The 23,786-nt window shown below is 40.9% G+C and overlaps 1 protein-coding gene across 1 annotated transcript in view; it reads right to left on the bottom strand.

Annotated features, from left to right (window-relative positions):
• Positions 1-385: 385 nt before the first annotated feature.
• Positions 386-23,786, bottom strand: part of LVRN (laeverin) — a 64,321-nt gene continuing 40,920 nt past the window's right edge. Inside the window, exons 12-20 of the mRNA XM_032789116.2 lie at positions 22,497-22,636; positions 20,047-20,102; positions 18,060-18,213; positions 16,556-16,650; positions 15,719-15,826; positions 11,543-11,713; positions 9,993-10,133; positions 7,459-7,534; positions 386-2,302 (exon numbers count right to left, since the gene is read on the bottom strand). Coding sequence (XP_032645007.1) covers positions 2,156-2,302; positions 7,459-7,534; positions 9,993-10,133; positions 11,543-11,713; positions 15,719-15,826; positions 16,556-16,650; positions 18,060-18,213; positions 20,047-20,102; positions 22,497-22,636 — 1,088 coding nt within the window. The 3' untranslated portion in view covers positions 386-2,155. The remainder of the gene's footprint in view (positions 2,303-7,458; positions 7,535-9,992; positions 10,134-11,542; positions 11,714-15,718; positions 15,827-16,555; positions 16,651-18,059; positions 18,214-20,046; positions 20,103-22,496; positions 22,637-23,786) is intronic.

The following is a 23,786-nucleotide window of genomic DNA, read 5'->3' as shown; positions in this document are numbered from 1 at the left end:
ACAAATCTAAGTAATTCTCTCCCTGCTATTCTGCCTCTACAGTTATTTCAAACAGAATTATCTGGAAAAGGGATACGTTCTTAGACATGTTTTCGACTATCTAGTCTCAGCACAGCAAGAAGCGATATCAAGAGGTAAAAGATTCGCCTTCCTTTTCTTTGAGTGGCTGCCAACAGTAAGAACCAAGTAATTCCGTGTTTTCTTCCCGCTATTTAGTCTCAGGCTTGAAAAGAGATGTACAATATGGTATAAACCCTAGGAAAATCAATCACTATATTGTTGCTGTAAGGACACAAACGGTATGTTATTAAAGAAGCACACAATTAATCAATAGTGATTTTGAAATATTTTCTTATTTACAATTGCTTTTGTAAATATTTACAGATTGGTGATTAAATTATTAGCATATTTTTATTTGGTAAAAAACCTGACATTTCTGTAAACAAGAAAAGGGCGAATGGTTACAAATAGCTGGGAAAGACAGTGGTTTGGATAGTCTGGGTGCTGAAAGTTAGGTACATAAATTCTGCAGTGAGATTGGGTAGAGGGGTGCCCACCTGGGAGTAGCCTTGGTGTCATTCCATTATCATTCCACCTCACACCAATCCTGCAGGCGACCAAATCAGTCCCTGCATCTCTATGAAGAAGCTCTAAGTTATGCCAGCAGGGAGCAGCTCCTTTGCTATCCATGAGCAGTGGAAAATATTGCATTCCGCCCCAACCCTCCCCATCCTGGCATGGGTGCTGGGGAGACCAGGAATGTCTAGCATAGAGCTGGCTATATCAGCATATACATCCCCTGTGCTGACAGAATCCTCCAGTACTGCCTAAAGGCAGCTTTAATTATACTTTGCACCATTGTGTGCTAAAAATAGAGTGTAGCCACAGCCTTAGGAGGAGTGGGAGGGGCTACCCGCCCCAAGCATGTACCCATCCAAGACCATAGGCACATACTCAGGGTGGCTAGCCTTTCCTGCTCCTAGCGCTGCCACAGCTATATGTCTCCTCAAGCAGGGAATCACAACCCCCAGCTTCAAGTTTAGACATACCCTAAATTGAGGCTAAGGATGTGGCTGTCAGCTTCCTTGGATGTGCACTGGGAACCCAACAAAGGATTTTCCACATTGAAAACTCCGATTTTGAAATCCTGGATATTGCTCTGTTTGTGCTCTTTATTTCCTTTATAACACTGCCTGTTACTTCCTCACTGGGTTTCCCTAGGGTAATGTAATATTACTTTCTCTGTTTATAGGAGTAGTAGTGCAACTTCATTTTTTCATAATTTGTTAACTGTGCAAATAAACAAACCCACAAACTAATACACTTTAACCAAAAGCTAATAGACATGCTTTAATACTAATGGCCTGAGTTTTATTTGGCTGTCAGTCATCTCCACTAAGCCTAATAATAGGCAGGAAGAAAGTAAAACTTCTACAAATTTTCTAATGGAATTTAGTGTAGATGAAAAAGCACTCAATGTATACAAATTTAAGCTTTGGATTCCTGGAGTGCCTTTCCTCTGAGGATCAAGAAGCACTTCACAAACAACTGTTCAAGAGTTAAAGTTCCATAACACTGCTTTAACTTACATATTATTGTCCCCTTTCCCTTTTTCCAAACACAAAAACTGAGGCTCAGTATGATTAAGTGACTTGCCTAAAGGTCACACAGCAAGCCAGCAGGGGAACAGAGAATAAAGCCCAAGTCTTCTAACTTCCAGTCCTGTGTTTTAATCACAAGGTTGATTCCTCCAAAGTGCTGACAGATTTATGCATCCGATGAAGTCGGTATTCACCCACGAAAGCTCATGCTGCAATACGTCTGTTAGTCTATAAGGCGCTACAGGACTCTTTGATGCTATTTAAAAAATGTTTCTGCAGATTTTTCTTGACTTTATTTAAGAATAAGTCTCTCAAGCATCATCCTGTATGGAAATAAGATAGATGTAATATGCAAATAGTTTTCTTGCATGTTTTCTGTAGAATTTTATCCTTCCACTGTGAATGAGGTCAGCCTGGCTTTGTGGTTAGAATCTTTGGTTTTGAATATAAATCACGTGCTTCATGTCTTTATTAAATCATAAAATAGTATAAAAATGCTAGCAAGCTATATTCTAATATAGATTAGAATACATATGAGAAACAGATTTCAGAAGTCAGTCATCTATATTTTTCCGTAACCAATCAGTAAATCTGGCTATGAGTTTTCTCCTTTCCTTATTTGCAAACTTTGCAAACTGCAGTGTTTCAGTAGTAGCAATCTGTAGATCCTTGTCCAGAGTAGTATTGTAAAAAAGCTGCAACTAAAAAAATACATAAAGTTAGTCTACAGAGTACTTTGAGTGGAAAAATTGAATGCACTTTCAACAGATGTCTTAGACAGAACTGTCTAGATAAGAGCTTGTTTTTTACATTTAGGGTTTAAATTTACATTTAAGGTGCAATCCTGATCTCACTGAAATCATGGGAGTTTTGCATTTGACATCAATGGAGCCAGAATGTGACACTTAAACCTTTAGTTTAGGAAGGTGCCTACTCTGCAAAGCTCCTATACTGTGGCTTAAATGTTCAAAAGTGACAAGTGATTTTGGGGGCAGAAATTGGGATCCCTTAAAGGGGATGATTTTCAGAGTGGGAGTGCCCAGCACTGCAGAAAATTGAGCCCCTTAAAGATGAAAGTAGGAACTCTAGCTTCTGCAGATCTTTGAGGCGTTACTGGCCTGGCACCTTCTTTTCTCTTTCAAAATAGTTCATACCTATAGTTACAGACAGCAGAGTTCTGGGGTGAGAGTCTGTGCTATGCCTCTTAGAGGCGCAGCATAGAACACACAGCCCAGAGGAAGGGGGTTAAGGTGGCTTTAAAGCACTTTTATGCCCTCCTGATCTTGGGTAAGTCTGTGGGCTGGAGAGGCACCTAGTGTAACTTATAGGCTTACCAAAACACGTGTGACTTTACTGCAGGATAACTAATGCCTGTTAGCTATCCTGCTGTAAAATCCTAGCACAGACAAGGTGCTGTAATCTTACCACTTGGTAAACTCGGTGAAGTCCACCAGAGGCCAAGGTATAGTGCTGACCTTGCCTAGCTCCTCATGGTAAAAATGTCAGTGCCTTGTCTCCACTAGGATTTTACAGTGGGATAGTAAAGAGCATTAGTCATTCTGCCATAAAAGACCCCCACACTTTTGTTGCAGAGAAGACATAGCCTAAGTCAGGGTTTCTCAAATGTGGCCACCAGGGACTTTTCTTGCGGCCACAGCCTCCTGGGCAGTGATTTGGGAGGTGGAGCGAGGGCAAAGCAGCCGCTCCTCCCTAGGGGCCACCAGCAGCGGTTGGGCCCTGCCCCACTCTGGAAACACACAAGCTGGAGGAGCAGGCAGTCAAGTGAGATCTCCATGTTCCCAAGGGTGGTGGAGTTGGGCTTCAGCCCTGGGGTGGCAGACAGCAGGCTCCAGCTACAGGACTTCAGGCTCTGTCCCCAGGTGCTGTCCCCTGGGTGTGAGGCTTTGGGCTCCATTCCCTGGCTGTACGGTGGCGGGCTCTGGCCCTGAGCTCATCCCCCCCTCATTATCTCTGGCCCCGCTGCCTCCTCCAGTCCCCTCTGCCCCTGCCCCCATTGCCTTTGTAGCCACCTCCCTGTCCAGGGCTTACTTTGTCCCCAGGCTTGCGGGGGCAGAGTAAGTCTGCTGTGAAAAGTGATATTAACAAACATACAAATATCACTTTTCAGAGCAGACTTACTTATAGCTAGCAAGTCTTAAAAAGAACCAAAAAGCAAAAGAAATAAGAAAAAAAGACAAAAACATTCAAAGCACCTTATTTGAGTTGCTATTCTGTTAGGTCCAGTAAAGAATAAATAATTTATGTACATTATTTTTATTATTGAGTCTGGAAAAAACAAAACTCTTACATAGATAAATTACAATACTTTGGACATGGCTGTGTGCATATCTGTTTGTTTTTTTCTAAAGTTAATAATGTATTTTAGGAAAAATTGTCAAAGTGGCCACCAGCAAGAGTTGGTGGCCACATTCTGAGGCCACTAAAAATTTTGCTGTGAGAACACGTGGCCTAAGATATGGTAGCCTCCAAAGGAGCCCCTGGGTCTGAGCTTGGGTGGCTAGCTCGGTCTCCACTGAAGCCACAACCTCCACACTGCTTTTTTAGCTACCTCTAGCCACTCTAGTGCAAGTCTGTCTACCTGGGCTGGGAGGCATGCTGGGGGTCCCCTTCACGCCACAGCACCACTTCTCAGCATAAAGAAGTCAGTGCAAGGAGCTCTATCCAGATGTATAACATTTTAGACATCAGCTTTAGACAACAGCTCCCATGGTACAACTAGAAACAGCTATGATTAATAACTTGAGCTGTTTTTTTCTTTAGACTAGCCTATGCACAAGATCTATGGACATCTACCTAAAGAGTGGTAGAAATGTTGCAAAAAGGAGAGAGGAGAGAGGCATTTGTAGGCTAGAAAGATCCGAAAAGGCTTTAGTCTGCAGCCATGAATGTAAGATTGAGTCAAATTTAATTTCTTCGAACTACTAATTTCCTGAATGGATTTACTTGTACATTTCTGGAAAACACAATCTTTATGAGTTTGTCTACTCTAGGACTTTTTCCGTGGAATAATTTCCCACCATTACAGCAGCTCCACTGGTGGCAGTAAAAGTGGTCGTACAATCCTAGATTAGGCTTCTGGCAGGCACTGACATTTTAATCATCATGTCATCTCAGTCTGTTCACAGCAGCTCTACACAACATGTTGTTAAAAACATCAGCAGCTACTATTACCCTGACTACACAATTTAGGGTAACCAGATATTTTGATATTAGGGGCTTTTTTTTATACAGGCAACTACACACCTTGAAAAAAAAAAAAAAAAGTGTCCTGATTTTTCACACTTGCTGTCTGGTCTCCCTAACACAATTGTTCCCAGAATTGCTCCTACCAACTGAGCTGCACTGGTGTTAGCATTGGTGGAAATTTTCACAGGCGGGAGGGGGACAAGGATTAGGAGTAAATGCTGTCATTTTTGTTACAATCAATATTTATTTTTACGCCTAACAAAAAATTTAAACTCTGTTTTAATGAAAAGCTAACTGCAACTTCAAAATTCCTCTGTAGTGAAATCATATTATGTATACATGTAAATACATTATAGGGGAGGTTGCTAGTGCCGCCTATTAAAAAAGGTTCCCAGTGCCTGTTTTCAGTTGCCTAGAACTTGGTAAAACCTCAATAGTTAGGTTGAAATTTTCCATGTTCTGAGTCTGCCTCAGACTGAATTTTTTGGAAAATTTCATCCAAAATTGTTTAGCTGTTTCAAAGAATGAGGCTAGGGAAAAAATACATTATTTTTCCCATGTTAAAAATTTCTAGCAACTTTTTTTTTGAACAGTCCTAGTGCCCTCAAGCTTTGGAACAGGGACTTGAAATTTGGCAGAGTGATCTTTGTGTCACGGATGTGTCTTTTGCTGTCTCCATGAAAATCCACTCAGATAAAGCCAAATTATAAGCCTTTGGGGGGAGCAGGGAATCAGTTGGCATACGCTCAGTAGATACTTCTTTGATTATAGCAGTTAACTCTCCAAAGATTGTGCCTGCTCGAGCCTCTCACAGGTCCTACCTGTAACCAGACTGTTCATGTGCCATCCCACAGAGCTAATGAGCATGCTCCAGCCTAGGGCTACAGGGGCCAAGCCAACCTTTCCCTCTAATGGGCAGGCATCACAACTGAGAGCAGGGAACCTGTCTCTCTTTTGGCATCAATGGCCCTCTGCTGGGCTCAGGAAGCCATCTGATCCAAATGCACAGGGGACAAAAGCCAGACCCAAGGAAGGAAAGGAAGTAGACTGGCACAAGGAGTCTGGTGAGACTGGGACTGGAATAGGGAAAGAAACTGTGATTGGGAATTGGTTGGGGGACTGAAAGTAGTTGAACAAAGGGACTGGGTCTAAGAGCTGGAAGAGGCAAGGACAGGTTGGGTGGGGAGGCTGGGAGCTCAGGGGAGGATGCTGTGATTGGTTGGGCAATGAGACTGGGAGCTGGAGATTGGTTAGACAGGGAGGTTGGGATTGGGAGCTGGGCAGGGGAGCAGAAGCAAGGCAAGGAGACTGGGACTGGGGGCCCGAGGGAGAAGAGGCAGGGTAGGTCTGGTTGGGTTGTTTGAATGGGATTAAAACCTTGCGGGGGGGAGACGAGAGGCTAGAGTTGGGAGCCGGGGATAGGGAAGAGAGGTGGAGCAAGGAGAATGGGAGTGCAGCTGGAGAGAGGAAGTTGGGATTGGTTGGACAAGGAGATTGGGAGCCAGGTGGAATGGGTTGGGCAAGAAGACTGCCACAGGGACCCAGAGGAGACTGCCACAATCATTTGTACAAACACTCACTCATGCAGTGGTGACTAACTACCATTTGGACATGCATTTCTCTGACGGAGGGGGGTGAAACTCTGGGTGCACATTTGTAAGTTTATTTCTTGTGCATTTGTAACACCGACAGACCCTGGTCGTCAGTGGGTGGGATCGAACCCGAGACTTCTGGAGCTTAGTGCGTGAGCCTCTACCCCATGAGCTAAAAGCCAACTGGCTGTTAGCTAAGGCTGTAGACTCATTTAACTCTCTCTAAGTGGTCTCAGTGCCACTGGATGGGACAGAACACCACACCTAGCAGGTGTGTGGGTTACACATGGTTGTAACTTTTTTAAAATCACTGATCTCTGAGCAGAGCTGCAATGTGGGAGGAGGCTGAGGAGACCCAGGCTTGCCTTTGGCCCCTTACTGGAGTTGGAAATTTGGCCCTGCTGTCCCCACCCTCAATCAGGATTGAAGGGTGGCCAGGCCAAATTTGAGTGGTTCTGTGACACAGTGCACCTACTTGGCTCTCCCATCTTTGCAGTCCTTTTGGTGCCTATGGGCATTAGGCAGCCCCACCCCCCAGGAAGAAGTGGAGCAGGGGGCACTGGACACCCCCAGGAAAGTTGGAGGATTAAATCCGGGCTTTTGGTGCTTCCTTGAGAAGCTGATACGAAGGAGGAGGATGGGGACAAAGGCTCCCACGACTGTTTGCCTGCTGAAGAGGATGGTGCCTTACTGAGTAAGAGCATGGGGCTGGGTACAGGGGAGAGAACTTGGAGCTGGGGCATGGAAATATGGGGAGAAAGCACAGGGCTGGGTGTGGGGCAGTAGGAGGGGTTTGTGTGTAGAGCTAGGTGCAGGGGGGAGAAACAGGTCTGGGTGAAGAGGCAGTGAGGGATTTGGGCTGGGTACATTAGGAAAATTCTGGTTGCACCCCTATCTCTATGTCTGAACAAAAACCATAATGAGTTTCCATATATTTATTCAATACATTTCATGCTTTTCTTTTCTTTTTAATAAATACGTAATTAAAAAAAAACTATTTACAAATTGACAGCAAGGTTTAAATTAGTTATTTATCCAATGGCATATAAGTAACTTACTTCTTGGATCTGTAAGTCTGTATTGACAAAGTTTTCCATAACTCCCAATAATTTCTGTAGTATTCCATTCCTATGCCTATAAAGTAATATAAATATCAGTCAGGAAGAGAAGCATTTTGATAACATCTTGGTAAATATGCCATCAGCCTGCATTCCTCTTCTGCAAGCATATTCGCCAGGCCTAATCTATTATTATGTTGAAACTATTGTCTAAACTGAAATTTAGTAATCTGAGTTCTCTCCTGCCCGCCCTCCCCTTATTTTAAGACATATTCTCAGAGTTTAAATTAGTAAGGCAGATATCTATGCTGGATGCAGAGTGCAGTTTACAAATAATTTTCTTTTCTGTAAAAGATTTGCTGTCAATCTAGTGTAAATAAACAGGAATCATCTGACTTGTCTAATCAGGTAAACTCTGCCATTTTTACACAGCTAAAAATCATAATCAAGTTAGAAGAGACTAGAGAAATATGCTCATCTATTGTCAATCACATGCAAATAATCAGGTGCAAGAGTTTGAAGGAGGAAGAGAAATATTAATGTATTGAATCAGAGCCATGGCATATTGTGATATAAAAGATACTAGGAACTCTATCCAGGCCTGGAGTAAGCAGGTTAAATAATCATTTAATTCAACAGGAGTTATGTCCCCTTCATCATTTGACCTGATAGGATTAAAATGTAGTTTCAGGTATCTCAGTGTTTTCCTATTGGCAATAGTTTCATTTGAAAGTGATGGACCACATTAACAGCAGGTTTCACGTCAGTATAACTGTGCAGTGATCCACAGTGGCACAAATTCTGCCAGGGGACAGGTTGTGGTGGCAAAAGCTGCCACAACTGGCCCTAAACTGGGTTATCTTTAGGGGCTAAGTTATGTTGCACACAAACAAAATCAAATGGCTTCTCTGTTATACCATAGTAATGGTCCTGTTGGGACCATTCTGCCAGCCAGGGTTAGCAGGAGTGCAAGATGATATAACCACATCCCATCCCACTGTTGTTCCACCTCCTATGCTGGTGAGGCTAGGAGCACATGGGGTAGATGAAGTTATCTCAGCTTTATGCCATACAGGATTCCCCTGTGATCTAACATTTCCAGATAAAAATGCGTTTTCTTACTATATAAAAACTGACTGCATGTTTGCCATACAATTTGTCCCAGGCTTTACTCTGTAAAGAGGCTGAACTGGAAAGTTTCATATTCATATACAGGAAGCCTGTGTGTCTTAAACCGTTATATTGATAGCTTGATAAACTCATGATGGATAAAACTAAAGGGCAATAACATTTTCCATCTGAAAGTTTGGACGGAGGGCCATCAGGGGCCGGGGAAGCTCCCGAAACTGGTTACAGCTGGTGAGGACAAGCTCTAACTTATACAAGTGGCATAAGGTTCTTAAATGACTGCAGAACAATGGAGTATCAGCATAGCAGTGCTCTGCTCTATCATGTCTCTTCTGTTCCCATCCTCACCCCCAATATACTCCCTCCATCTCCTGATATGCCCCCCCATTCCTCCCATGTCATCTGATCCAAGAGTGTTCCTGCCCATTTACCCTTTCTCCCATGTCTGACCACTCTTCAAACCTCCTCTGTTCATTCTCCTTGCTTCCAGAATCATACCACATACATATTAATCTTTCCTTTTTTATCTGCCCCCAACATCTCACTCCTAGATGACCAGCCATTCTCCTGCCACAATATCCGGGCCATACCCTTTCCTACTCTTACCAATGAGTTATAGGATCCAACTACCTTCCAATGCTTCCAGTTTAAATATTTGTGTTGTATGGAGTATATAGAACTCTGGAGTACACCAGATTGCATGCTATTTAACAATAAGAAAAACCTCACATTTTTATAATGTTTTTGCCACAAAGCACTTTATAAGGTTGCACTGTGAGTCAGATTTTTAAATGCTCACCATCTTACAGTTGAGGCCAGATTTTCAAAAAGCTCAGCTCCCACTTAGTCACCAAAATAGGGTCCAGATTTTTTAAAGCAGGTCAATACCCCTTAACTCCCACTGAGACACTTACAGGGGGACACATACTTCTATTGAGCTCTTTGAAAATCCAGCCACTTATTTTGGTGCCTTAATGAAAGCTGAGCCCTTCTGATAATTCTAGCCTTTTTATGTAGGAATCACTTAGACCACCATGGAAATGCAGGCACCTCTGGAGTAGAACATCTGCCATTGGGCTCTACAGCTCAAACTTAAGGTAGAGAAGCAGGGACAGCGCTTCCATTTAGGCAACCTAGGCAGTCGCCTAGGGCACCAGGATTTGGGAGGGAATCAGACTGCTCTGGTGGACCTCCCGCAAGCGTTCCTGCGGACAGTCCGCTGGTCCCGCGGCTTCAGTGGAGCATCCGCAGGCATGCCTGAGGCAGGTCTACCGGAGCCGCGGGACCAGCGAGCCGGCCCTGCACCTAGGGCGCCAAAAACCCTGGCGCCGCTCCTATAGACAAGAGAGTCAGAGAAACAACTGCAAAAATAAAGATGAATGACATAATTTGGTTGCTTACCATACCTTTCATTTAAAAGAAGCCAATTTTCTGTTACAAATTCCCATGCTATGCGTTGGCCAATCTCAGTAGCTGCCACATTTGAAATGACTATGGATATATTATCAGAAGACAATAATGAATTGTTGAGTGAGTACTGCAAATATCTGTTGGAAACATACAATAAAAATATAATTATTTAGAATACAAACATTGACCTTTCGAGCTGCCTGTATTGTTAGAGTATCATGTTTAATATAAATATTAACCTTTCATTACTTACTGACTTTACATTCTCAATGCAGAAAAAGTGTTGCACAGGATATGGGCATATTCATTTTCCTTATCTTTGCACTTCTCAGAAAATGTGAGGCGCAAATTATCCCTTCCACAGAAAAAATCCATGGACTCTTAGTTTCTACGGACTCATCCTGTCAGGAGCAAGGTTGGTGTCTGCCCTCCTGCAGTGTGAGCAGGACCCTTCATAGAATATTAGGGCTGGAATGGACCTTAAGAGATCATTTAGTCCAACCCCCTGCTCAAAGGAGGACCATCCCCATATGTCCCCCTCAAGGATTGGGCTCACAACCCTGGGTTTAGCAGGCCAATATTCAAACCACTGAGCTATCCCTCCCCCCTATGTCAAGATACCCAGGAGATGTGTGGCATTTCTGTTAAGTCCCTAGTGCCTAAGGAGTGCTTCCCACTCTCCAGAGCAACATGACTGCCAAAGGAGCTGCATTTTCAGAGGCTCTCCACTGGTAGCTGCCACATGCACGGGTGCATAAGGCAGGTGCAGGTCGCCTGAATTTTCTCTGGCTGCATACCAGAGACAGGATTGTTAACTAATTTCTAATTGCAGAATATTTACTCTTTGTGAGACAGAACGAGCCCATTTTGACTTTCCTCTTCCTAAGTGACTTTGCAGACTGCCATTTGGAAAAATGCATTGGAGTCTCACTCTCTCAGGCACAGGGAGGAAAGGGCCATCAGGGAGCCAGGGGAAGCTCCTGGAACGGGTTAGAGCTGGTGAGGACAAGCTCTAACTTATCAAAGTGGCATAAGGTCCTTAAATGACCGCAGAACAGTGGAGCATCAGCATAGCAGTGCTCTGCTCTATCATGTCTTTTCTGTTCCTACCCTCACCCCCAATATACTCCCTCCATCTCCTGACATGCCCTCCATGCCAGAGGAGCGGCTGCCAGAGGAGGCAGCTATGCTGCCTCTGCAAGCTTTGTATCAGTGGAGTTTACCCCAATAAGAGAGAGATGCTATGCTTGCCTGTCTATCTTGCACTTCTCAGTGGTGCAAAGTGGACATAAACTATCACAGAATCCAGATTCACTATATTTTTACTTATAAACTAAGCAGATTTTCTTTGCAGCCATTGAGAAATAATAATGATGGTAATTATGGACTCAATAATGCAATTTTTATAAAGTCATTTTTAGGAGTAGCACTGCACTTTAAACAATGGATAACTTATTATTGAATTAATATCTATCTTTGCCCTTAAAACCAAGAAATTAGTGATTTACTGTTAAATACATTAAAAATATGATTTGATCAAAGTCACCTGTAAAGCAACCATGACTCTCTGGTGCAACTCATGGCAAATAGCATTATATCCTTATCTATTTCTGTAGAATTATGATGATTATACATTTTCCATGCGAAGTCCCATTCGTTATCACTTCCCATTGCAACACCATAACAACAGATTGTTCTTTTAATAATAAAGGGAATCCTGTAAAATAGAATAATAGTTGTTGACACCATATTGCTATAAAATGAAAATAAGCAGCAGAAAGTCATATATTATGTTCACTAATCACAATCTAAAATATTCACAACAGAGCACTAAGCACAGAACAAAAATCTGAAAAGCAACTAGATTTGAAACAAAAATCTGAAAAGCAACTGCATTTTTACATTTATTATTCAAGCATTACCACAACAGTGATGCTTCAAGGTGAACTGAATAGCTTTTTAATATAGCTGAGCAAATAGTTCATATTAGCCAACATAATTAACACCCTTGTGTCACATCACAATATGGTGATGTAACATCCTAATATTATGACATTTGCATGAAAACATCATCTCAGAAAGGCCTTTTGGAAGGGCCTATCCCAGCAGTGCAGGTGATAGGAAAACACTGTCCATTTCAAGAAGAGTGTCATATGTTTCAAGAATGCAAGATGAAGAAAGAGAATGGTCCCCTCTCCTTGCAGCAGATTGTCTCCCATTATCCACATTTTAGAGGGTTGTACCTACAAAGTGATGATGAATTTTGCAAAAAACCCCAAATCCAAAACACCTTCAGGCTCACCTACTGCTACATTTTACATGCTGAGACCAGAGTGAAAATGTTTGTGTTTCTTCTGCAACAGTCAAAAGTGTCACTAACCCTAAAACAGCACAGGGTGGTAAATCTTTTTGGTGTTAGCAATATTAACTATTATACTGAAATAATAACATATCATGCATGTGAGGATCTCTGTGCTCTTTACAAACATTTTATATCTACTGGATTTTTCGGTTGATTCCCTATGGCAGGAAGGGGCCCACTGATAGAAGACTCTGAACATTCTATTTACCTAATGTCTCTGTATTAAATTACTTACCATTAAAACTAGCATAGTCTTTTTTAAATTTCATTTCCTTGTTCTAAAAGAATAGGGCAAAACAGAAAAAAGGAACACCATGGACAGGAAAATAACTGAGGAGAAACAATGGGGCAGGGAACCTAGTTCTGGCATGATAGAGTTATATCACTTTGTTTTACACAGCTCCATGGCTTTGCATCTCAACCATTCTGAAAATGCAGGGGGCGGGGGTCTAGAGCACTATACACATGTGCAGCACACAGCTCTGTAGATCTGCAATGCGACTCAGTTCTCCAATGCCACAGGGAATAGGTTAAGCCATAGTGCTCTCATGAGTAAAAGGAAGAAAAACCTGGAAGATATTGGCTGGTGGCTGTGGGAAGAGGGGAGCAGGGGCTCCACAGCATACTCTTTCCACAGATCCTATAAAAACCCGTTTCCCCAAGTCCACTTGATTGGAGCTCCATGGGTCAGGAGGAAGTGTGCCTAGACAGAAAGGGATCAGGAGTCAGTTGCTCTCCATAGCAATATCCCCTTTCAAGCCTGTGGGGATGTCACTATGGAAGATAATGACATTGTCAGCCTATGGCAGAATGACTGCATTGTGGAAGAAAAGGAACGTGGGGGGGTAGCATGAATGCACTGTGTCAGCACCCAAAAGGATTCCTCTGCAGCTCCTGTGTCTGTTACAGGTTTGGTGTGTTTTCCAGTTCAGTGTGTAGAAAAATTGTCCCTCCCTAAATACTGATCAATCTGGGGATGGGGGGAGATTCGTGAACTGAAATTTAGGGAGCCTCCTCACCCCATGCTATTTTTTCTCATTAAAACTTAGTAATGAACATACTTGAATAACTTATGGCTTCATAATTGCACTTGTTTTTCAAATATAGATGGCAGCCATTCCTTAGTGAGGACTGGCCATATGTGAAGATTTAAAGACTGGCTGTCGTGTGAATTAACTGTGTCGTGTGAATTAACTGACCAAGAAAGAAAGGTCTTATTCATTATGAAATCAGAACAAGTATATTTTTCTCCACCTAACGCAAAAACAGAAACTCAAACTTTTGAAAAAGTGGGATTTTGGATTCAGACTAAGCATGGAAAGATGAATATTTCAAAAAATTTTGAATAAGACCTTGATTTTGTCATAGAGGTCATGGAAATCATGAATTTGAATAAAGTCTGTGAAATCTTGGCAACAGCTATTAAAATAGATTTGATTCCTCCCCCACTGCCCCAGCTGAGTGGCACTGTGACCTGATGTATGGGTTGCAGTGCCACTAGGTTTGAACCATCCAATTTCTGTCTCCATCTGTGGAGGGGTTGAGGTGCCAAGCCTGAGTGGTACAGTAACCTAGTGCTCCAGATTGCAATGCCTGAAGTGGGGAGCCAGGCCCAGCCCCTTGGGACAGGATTTCCACTGTAGGTTAAGTGTGGGATGGGCTCACTCTACAACGTACGCCCAATCATAGCCTCACCCTTATTAATAACCACAGCTGCTTTTGCTATTTAATAGCTTTTGTGTAGGTGCATGTAGCAAGAAATACATTACTTGGTGATCCTCATCCTTCCATAATTTATTTCCCCCCACCCCCTGCTGTGGAATTTACTACAAATTTTTGTGCCAAAATTGTAGCCTTAATTATGAAAGGAGATTATGATTAAAATCATCTTGCATCCTTAATTGCAGTATTTACAGCTGACATTACACAATAATAAGAATATTCTGTTTTGGATACTAAATAGTGAGTAACATTTTAAAGCTTTCAGTTTACCTTTAAAAGAAGTTGTTATGAGGTCAGTCGTTACAAAGCTACTTAACCCCCCCACAAACTTTACTATAAACACTACAGGTTCAGCTGACTTAGCCATGTGATTATATGAACATAGATTCAAATAACAGCCAGCAACATTTTTGTTCGCATTTATTAACTATACGATAACAGGTAAAATAAAAATAGAAAAAGGATAAGAATAATAAACAGAACATAGACTCACCAGTGCCAAAACTATCATAATTGCATAGAAAAACAAGAAAAGAAGGAGGGAAAGAGAAGTGAGAATTACAATATGCCATATGGGCTTTTCTGCAGTGGAATACTCTAACACGGTTTTGTTGACAAATATAGGCCATCTTTAGTTACATAAAAGTCCAACATGCACTTTTGATTTCAGTTTGTGAAATCCATTTAGGATGCTTCTGGATATGTTCTTATTGTGGATTTATTTGTTTTTACCATATTACACAACCTTAGTAAAAACCTACCAAAAATAAAACATTGTAACTTTCAAGTTCCCCACACAGCAATGTCACATACAACTGTAAAATTTCCCACAATGATGCTATATGTCATCATTTACACTACTGTTGAAGCTGTGAAAGTCACACATTAACATATACAGTGTATGCAATGCAACAGAGTTAATGTCCCTGTGGGAACCTGCTTTTTTAATTGCCTGTCTTTTTATTCGTTTACATTCTCAACTTTAATGTTGTATAGGACAATGGATGTCATGGCAGACTGGTATTTCTGCATTGCTTATTAAAATCCTGCCTAGGACCTTGGTCCTGCCAACAGGAGTCATGTGTTGCTTACACGCCCTCTTAGAAACCTATTGAAATCAATGACACTCCAATTTAGAGTAACCTTTGCCTGATCAGGCCCTGGGTCTGTAATGGCTAACAGTTGTTTACAATGAATACTGTAGTTGTTAAGTAGCACATATGAAATGATTTGGTATGGGCAAGTGTCCACATCACAAACAACCACCACAACTGGCAGTGTTTGGCTCAGCTAAAGATTAAATGGGTGCAGATAATACCCAGAGGTTAGAACTGAAGCAAACTGACAGAGTGCTGAGGGATACTTCCACAGCCCTGTCTGCACTTGGCCTCTTTGGTGCTTAGACAGAGTTCAATTTCCAGGGCAGTCAATCTGCATCCTTCATGAAAGTCAAGTTTACCTGAAAAAGCACTACATATTATATCAATTTAGGTTTTTACAATTTAGTCTTGCCAATCTATATAGGAAGAAGAGAAATACACAAGGAACCTTCCCTACACTACCTGCTCATGTAACGGCCTGTTAAATTTAAATCTGACTTACACATACATAGCTATAATATTACAGTATCATTCTTACTCATTGTCAGGGTTCTCCATCCACTTAGTGTAAAGTTCAGAAGATAGGTTTAAACAGTCTTGGAGACCCAGCCAACACGCTGTATTAATAATTTTTTCCAAATGAATTCTTGAAGGGAAGTAAAAAAAGGACACATATTACACATTTTGCATTATTCCAATAAATAATTTTAAACTATAACATAATTTTATCAAATTACACTGTATCTCAGGAAGTCATCTGCTAATAACAGCAGGTTCAATAATAAAAACATAACCAAATAGCAGTCTCATGGCACAGAGATGTTTGTAGTGATTAGCAAGGTTTAAATGTATTCTAGTCCCACCACAAACCTATCTGTTCATGTTTTTACACTGCACTTGCCACTGTGAGATCTGACTCTATCTTTCTAACAGTCATGTCTCAGCAGACATGTTAAGGATTCAATGGCCATGCAAACTGAACTACCTCTAATCTTTAGAAGTGGTTCCTTTACGTCAGGTCTGAGGTACAAAGGAGCAGGAGGACCCACTTGCCCTGTTAATAGCTAGGATGCAAAAATTCTATGGATAAATCATGGATATAATGCTCCAGGGTGTTAAATCACGATCATTCTCTAGTACTAAATTTACTAACTCCACCCCCCATCCTGATAAAACAGCCAGCCCATCTTGCTGCTGCTATTTCATTTTAAAATTCACACATCATGCACATTTATGGTACTGCATTATTAATAATAATGTTTCAGTTACACTGAAATTAATTAAAATATCTTTCCTGCAAACTATTTTCAATTTGCATTAAAGTCTTCATCATATCAAATCACTTCAAATTTGATTTTTTTAAAAAAATACTTACTGATCAAAATAGTCATCTGCCAAAGCATCAAAATTTTGACGAATAATACTTGCATAATAATGGTATATTGGCAACATTCTCTTTAACAGATATTTCTTTTAAAAGAAGAGAAAGAGAAATTACTTTAGTTTACATATGATATTGCTGTATTTTTCTCTACTTATTTATTTATTTTGATCATTTTAAAATAGGAACTCTGGGTACAAGTGCAAAATGTAAATAAAACATAAAAATTGGAATCAATGTCCAAAATACAAAATTCTCCCTGAACCACTCACACAGAGGTGTTCCCATTACAGCTCCCTTAGCCCTGGAAGGTAAGATGAATTTTAGAACTTGATATGAAGATTAAACTCAGACTCTGGAAGAACAACTAAGAAAGCAAGTCCCAGAGAGCAGGATACTGGAAAAATCCCCTGCCTCCTCCATATTAAAAATTCAGCAAAGTACTTAATCACATTTATCTTTAAGCATGTAATTTGCCCCATTGAAGTCAAATGGCACTACTTAAAATTAAGCACATGCCTAAATTTCTGCTGAATTGCAGACTAAATAAGGGAACTGTTAGTTCAATTTCCTCAAATGATCTCACCTGGTTACCATACAGGGAGAGTGGCAGCCTGAAATATTTTGTACCTAAACTATTTAGGACATGACAGATTAAAACAAACCGGAAGCCATTACAAATCACAGGTGTAGTGTATTCTCTAGGACAGTGGTTCTCAAACTTCTTTTTTTGCAGACCATTTGAAAATTGCTGAGGGTCTCAGTGGACCACTTAATGATCTTTCCAAATGTTGTTTGTACTGTTAGCTAACTATTGTAAAGCGCTTTGGCTAAAAGCTCTATATTAAAAAATCCCTTAATAATAATTAATTTTTTTTGTTCTACAAATAAAAGCACACAACTCATATGTTAATATCAGTAGTCTTACCTTTCTAATGCGATAGATGTGCCCTCTCTCCTCTGCCGCAGCAGTCCCTGAGCTGGGACTGGGAAGGAGGGGGGTTTCTCCCTTGCCACAGAACCAAGGTTGGGAAGGAGGGCCATCTCTCCCCGGCAGCTGCAGCCCTGGAGCTGGACAAAGTCGCCTCTTTCTCTGGCCGCTGCAGCCCTGCACATCTCATATTTCCCCCTCCCCCTCTTCTCACCCCACTTCCCCCTCAAGGCCACCACATCACCTTACGTGTGCATCTTCTCGAAGGTCTAGGCACCTAATTAGTGGAGCCATGCCTCTGCAAATAGTTGCATTCTGTACAACTAATGGTGGTTGTTAGGCCCCCATTTTGTAAAAAGTGATGCATGTGCATCTACTTCTGACTGATTAATAGACAAATCAAATAATTAGCTTACATTTCTTAAAAGACAAAAAATGCTGAATAAAACTTTAACGAAAAAGTAATGTACCTTGTGGTACATCCTTGAGCATTTATAAAGGATTCATGTAGGATATTGTCTTTTAAATGGTCTAAAGTGTCCAATATTTAACAAATAAAGATAATACCTTTAAAAAGGGGTATAATTCATAGTTGTTCAGAATATTTTCCAAATTGTCAGGTATTAGGTTTGACAGTACTGAATACCACACAAACATTTCATCTTCTTTGGCAAGGTACTTTGTTAGTTCAAATGCAGACTCAATTTCAATATATCCAGCCCTATTTTAAAAAAAAAATACAGAACTGATCATAGGTATTCAAGTTAAACACACATTTCAACAATGGTATATTTAGATAACTGATGAAAAAACATCTAGATACTGTGGGGTCTAGGAAAGAAGACAGATAATGAGAATAAATATAATAGAATAGTGACCAGTTTAAGAGTCTGATCCTGCAAATACATACTGCTGAGCCACGTGCTGTTACCAAGAGCCAATGGGACTACTCAACTAACTCAAAACATTGAGCACACAGTACACTAAGGTATGTTGGCAGGATCAGGCCCATGTCCACTACTGCCACTTTACATCCTCACTAGGATAAATTGAAGATTCCCTGTATATTTTTTTGTAATAACATTTTGGAGATACAACATTTATGGTCTTTTTAAAATATTCAAACAACAGATTTTCATTATAAACTGCTTTGGGGAATAACCATTACCCGAAAAGCTTAAACAATGAAATGGTAATTCAGGGATATTTAAACTTAATTAATTCATTAAAATTAATTATTAGAATGGCACCAATACACTCTAGGCTAGGGGTAGGCAACCTATGGCACGCGTGCCGAAGGCGGCATGCAAGCTGATTTTCAGTGGCACTCACGCTGCCCGGATCCTGCCTAAGGTCTGGGGGGCTCTGCATTTTAATTTGATTTTAAATGAAGCTTCTTAAACATTTAAAAAACCTTATTCACTTTACATACAACAATAGTTTAATTATATATTATAGACTTATAGAAAGAGACCTTCTAAAAACATTAAAATGTATTACTGGCATGCGAAACCTTAAATTAGAGAGAATAAATGAAGACTCGGCACCCCACTTCTGAAAGGTTGCTGACACCTGCTCTAGGCTAAACTTCACTCTTTGCAGAGGGCCCATCCAAGACCCTCCATGGGAAGCCCCGCCATAACTATATGCGAGGAGCACATCTTACACATCCTTATTACAGGCCGGCCTGTGCCCTCTGGTGGGAAAACCTACAGAAAGTGGGCAGAAGAAAACTCTTTAAGGTTCCCCTAACAGAGTTCCCTCCAAACTCCTCCAGTGTTGTGGGGGTGCTTTGCCTACCTATAGACTACAGTGATTCTGATACCTTTGTGGATCTCAGGTATCTGGTGGAGGCACAGGGATAACCATTGACTCCTGGGCTCTCTGCTATTTTCCCTAGCTCCCTGGCAGCATGGCTCCAATGAAACTGTTATGCCCCCACCTGCAGCTGGTCTTGGATATCCCTTAAAGGAATTTTCCCATGGGGAGGGAAGGGAACTGTGCAAGTAAGTTAAGTTTTTTGTTTGTTTTTTTTTGCAGAATCCGAACACTTGTCAGGGCAATCCCAGCCCTCTGAACTGTCTCTATCAGTGTCAATAATGAAAGAGGACATGATAATCATCTACAAGAAGCTGGAAGATTACTTATCAGGAACAGAAAGGAATTGTTGAATACAATGAGGTATAGCTAGAAACAACTGAGATGCAGTAAGAAAAAGGAAATTTAGGCTTAACATTAAGACATTTTCCTAATGGGGATCTATATTAGCTTGTAGTAAAGTCTCTTGATGGAAATTGTAGCAGCTCAACTGCTTGAAGCATATGAGCTGGGACAAACAGTTAGAAAAGATATTGTAAGGAACTACTCCACACTGGCCAGGAATGGACTAGACGACCTAACTGATTTTTAAACTGTTCCCTGGTGAACTCTGTCTTCTTTACAGGGTATTTATGGAGACAAAGGAGCAAAGTCAAAATAGGAATGTGAAGTATAACAATGTCATGTAATAGTGCATTAATAACAATTTTCTATCATAGACTCAAAATATACTCACTGTGCCAATGTAAAAGCATCGTCTATCAAATGTAACCTGTTGACAACTGGAATAGCCTGCAGAAAGCACTCGTGGTGTTAGTGGATCAAAGATATCATTTTGAGGAAAGCATACTTAGTTATGTTTTGAAAGTCTGGAACAAACCCTGCAGTTCTTTCTCAAGCCAAACTTTATAGACTTCAATGGCAGCTTTGCCTGAGTAAGTATGGCAGGATTTGGTCCCATATTTTGAGCTGAAATAATTTACTCAATGTGCCTTTAAGAACAATTTTTTCTGTGTATGTAGACTTAAAAAATTCTACATCTGGTACCCATCTGCAACAGCTAATGAACTGCTAAGCTTGAAAAATCCTCTGAAGTACGTGCAATATTGCAAATTGAAGTGAGGAAGCTCTACAGTATCTAAAATAAATCCTGATTTCTTCAGCTTGACAATGACTTTTTTCCTTTTGAGACTCCAATTCATAATCAAGTCTTCACACCAGTCCAGATGAGAGTGTCTTACATTTGTTCTGAATTCTGAGTTGTTCTGGCTACAGGAGATCATAGGCAGAACTCCAGTTAGTAATTTTGTTCTCCATTGAATAAAATCTTCAGCCTAATCCTGCACTGGATTATGTGGAGTGCAAAGATTATTTATGTTGTAACCAGAATCTGTAAAAAGAACTACAGGCTTCTGGTTTTAGTGCAAAACAGACTATGCACCCAGCAGCTGAAAAGACACCTATCGTGCCATCATTTATGCAGGTTTTGCAAATTCTGAAACCAGGAAGCAGAGTAGGAGCACAGCTTGCCCACCCTCTTACTATATGATTCTCCTGTACACATGTATTTTTCCTTCCTATTTCTATTTACAGGAGTAGCTTCTAGATATTTAAAGCCTATAATATATCTTAGCATAAACTTAATTGGGCAATTTTGTTGGTTAAACCTATATAACGGAATTAAATTGCAAATTTCTTTCACATTGTTCCTTTGGTAGAGTTTCTGCAACAACCTCAAAAGAACTTGCATGGGGGTTGGGGGTTGGTCCAAGGAATCTGCAGATTTCCTGCAATCCAAATTAATCTCGCATTTACCAGAGTCCAGGTCCATTTGTGTCAAAACTCCTGGCCCCTGCTTCTCTCTCTCTTGCCTACATAGCAGGATGGCTCTGACATGTTCCCATGGATTTTCCCACTGACAAATGCCAACAGAGGATTCAAAGCATGGATTGGGAGCCCACTTAAATTTAGGCTGACATTCAGAATTTGTGTGATCAGGAAATCCATACAGGTTTGAAGGAAAGAAAAATAATGCATCTGGTCTCCAACCCTGCCACACCCATGGATTGCAACTCCTCCGGAGCAGTTTCCATAAAGTCAAGAGAGCAATACCAATAGGAGGCATTTCCCCTTTCCATGTCTCCCCATTCCTATGCCAATATTGTTCATTATTTCCTATACTTTGTAGCAGAAGCAGAGTGGTTGATTTGGCCCTGTTGAACTATTTTCAGTGGCCTTTACATTTTCTAAACGTTGTAATTAAAAAGTGATTCATGGGGTTTGGGCTACACGATGCAACTCAACTGAGGCAGAATGTAAGGGTGCCTTAAAGGTCATCTCTATGCTCCCTTTACCCTGAGCCCAAGTTTTGCTCAGCCAGTTCTCTGATGTAAGTCAGACCAGCATGAAATTGTCTTAAGTTATATTAACTTTCAATGGTCACGAGGTGTTGAAAAGACAACCAAGGATTAGCAGAACATAAATAGAAGTGGCTGGAAAATGGAATTTTCCTCCTGCAAAAAAATTGAAATTTTTCATGAGAGGAAAAACTCTGAAAATAATTCCATTTTGGGAGAACCCCAATGGAATTTTTTCAGCTTGTTCCTGGCTACCCAACTCCCCAGAGTGCTGCCTCTCGTGGCTGTCCAAGTCCCCAGGGAGCTGAGCAGACTCATAGGCCACTGCCCAGGGAGTCAGGGAGATTTTTATCAGAAGTTTTGATGGAATCAACACATTCCTGTGGAATGATTCAATTCTGTCGAATCAGCATTTTCTGGTGGAAAAGTGTTCTATCAGAATGTTTTCCATCAGTCTATGTGCAGGTAAATCCCAGCAACACCCATGCACTGGTAAGGCTTTGCAATGGCTTGAAGTCATGGAAGAACCTCCTTATACTGGGAAATCCTTCCAGGGCTGATTAAGACAGCTTTACAGGTAGAATCTGGTCCTATGTTAATGAAAACATTTTCAGCACACACTTGAAATAAAAAGCTAGTTTAGTCCCACTTTTGTTCCCACTAAAGTCAAAGTGAATTTTGTCAGTAACTCTAATGGGCACAGATCTGAAGCCTTTGCATGTGATGCACTAGCTTTCAATTATCAGTTAAAGTAACTACTGGTAATGTGTGCAATAAGAAATTTATTGTATAGAATTTGTTTACCTCATTGATAAACAAGTTATCTTACCTTTGGGTCTTTTTCAAGCAGTTGTGCTAATCTCTTCAAATGTAATGGATCATAATTAACTCTGTAATACCCAGCCATATTCACATTTAACAAAATCCAGTCATGTTCTGAATCTGTTATTTGCATTTCAGGAAACATTTCTGTGGGGACATTTGGAAATAGAAAGGCTGTATCATTTTACCAATCACTAATGCAGGTATGTAGAATGTTATACACTGCTATGAAATATGAGCTCAGTTTTAATCTGATATATGTGCATGTACATCACCACATCATTAAATTATATTGCTACTATGTGTGAGGCAAAAGAACTCAGCCAGTTTCTCAAGATTTTATGAATTACAAGCTCACGTGTGGACCCAGATTTTGCCTGGTGGGAGCAAAAGCACCCCGGTGGGGGGGGGGGGGGCACATGACCCCCACACGCACCAGGCCCAATTGCACACTCTGTGTTCTACAGAATACAAGAATTTATCCCTTTAAGGCACTTTTCAAAGGAGGCAGGGAGGAGGCAGAGCCATGGACGCATCTTGCTCCTTCACTGACCAAAGGAGCTGGCTGGCTGGCAGAATAGTGGTATGAATGATTCAACATCCTAATGGATGGAGACTTGCTCTGCCTGTGTGCCAAGATCTCTGGGAGAAACTGTGTCCACCTGAGGCTCAATACATTCTGGAATTTTCCCTGGAGCAGCATCCCTCCACACTGCTCCCACTGTTGGCCTCTATCTTCAAGCCATAACAGGGCTCACTGTTATCTTAGATTAGAATTGCCACCTTATCAGCATTCAAATATAAATCTAAACAATTGTGGGGGCAACAGAATGGGTAAGTTTATGCAACAGTAGCAAAACATCCAACTAAATAGTTTTGTTGTAAATACAAGGCCCAATCCTTCAGATCTTACACAGTCTGATCACTCATCAAGGGCCTGATTCTGCCATTGGTACTTCATCTGGATCTTCCTAGACTAGGAAAAAAGTGTGGTTAGCTAGTTAGCTAACCGGAGTCTAGGGTAGACCTTGAGCAGCTAAAACAATTTTAAAGGTGTTAAAACTGCACCTACACAAGGTGCTTCAAATGTTTCAACTGCAGTTAAGCTAACCTGATTTAAAAGAAACAAAAACAAAACAAAAAATCCAATCTTTTTCCCTAGCCTAGATAAAATTATGGAGTAGTACTGATGTAAGTAGTATCAGAAAAAGTATGGGAATAAAGACTCCAGAATCAGATTTTAAATGGGTGTTTTGAGTAAGTGGGGACTACAGGATTGGGCCCTGAAAATTGTCAC

Source organism: Chelonoidis abingdonii, chromosome 6 (genome assembly GCF_003597395.2).
Source record: "Chelonoidis abingdonii isolate Lonesome George chromosome 6, CheloAbing_2.0, whole genome shotgun sequence".
Lineage (NCBI taxonomy): Eukaryota > Metazoa > Chordata > Testudines > Testudinidae > Chelonoidis > Chelonoidis abingdonii.
This window is presented reverse-complemented; position numbering and strand designations above follow the sequence as displayed.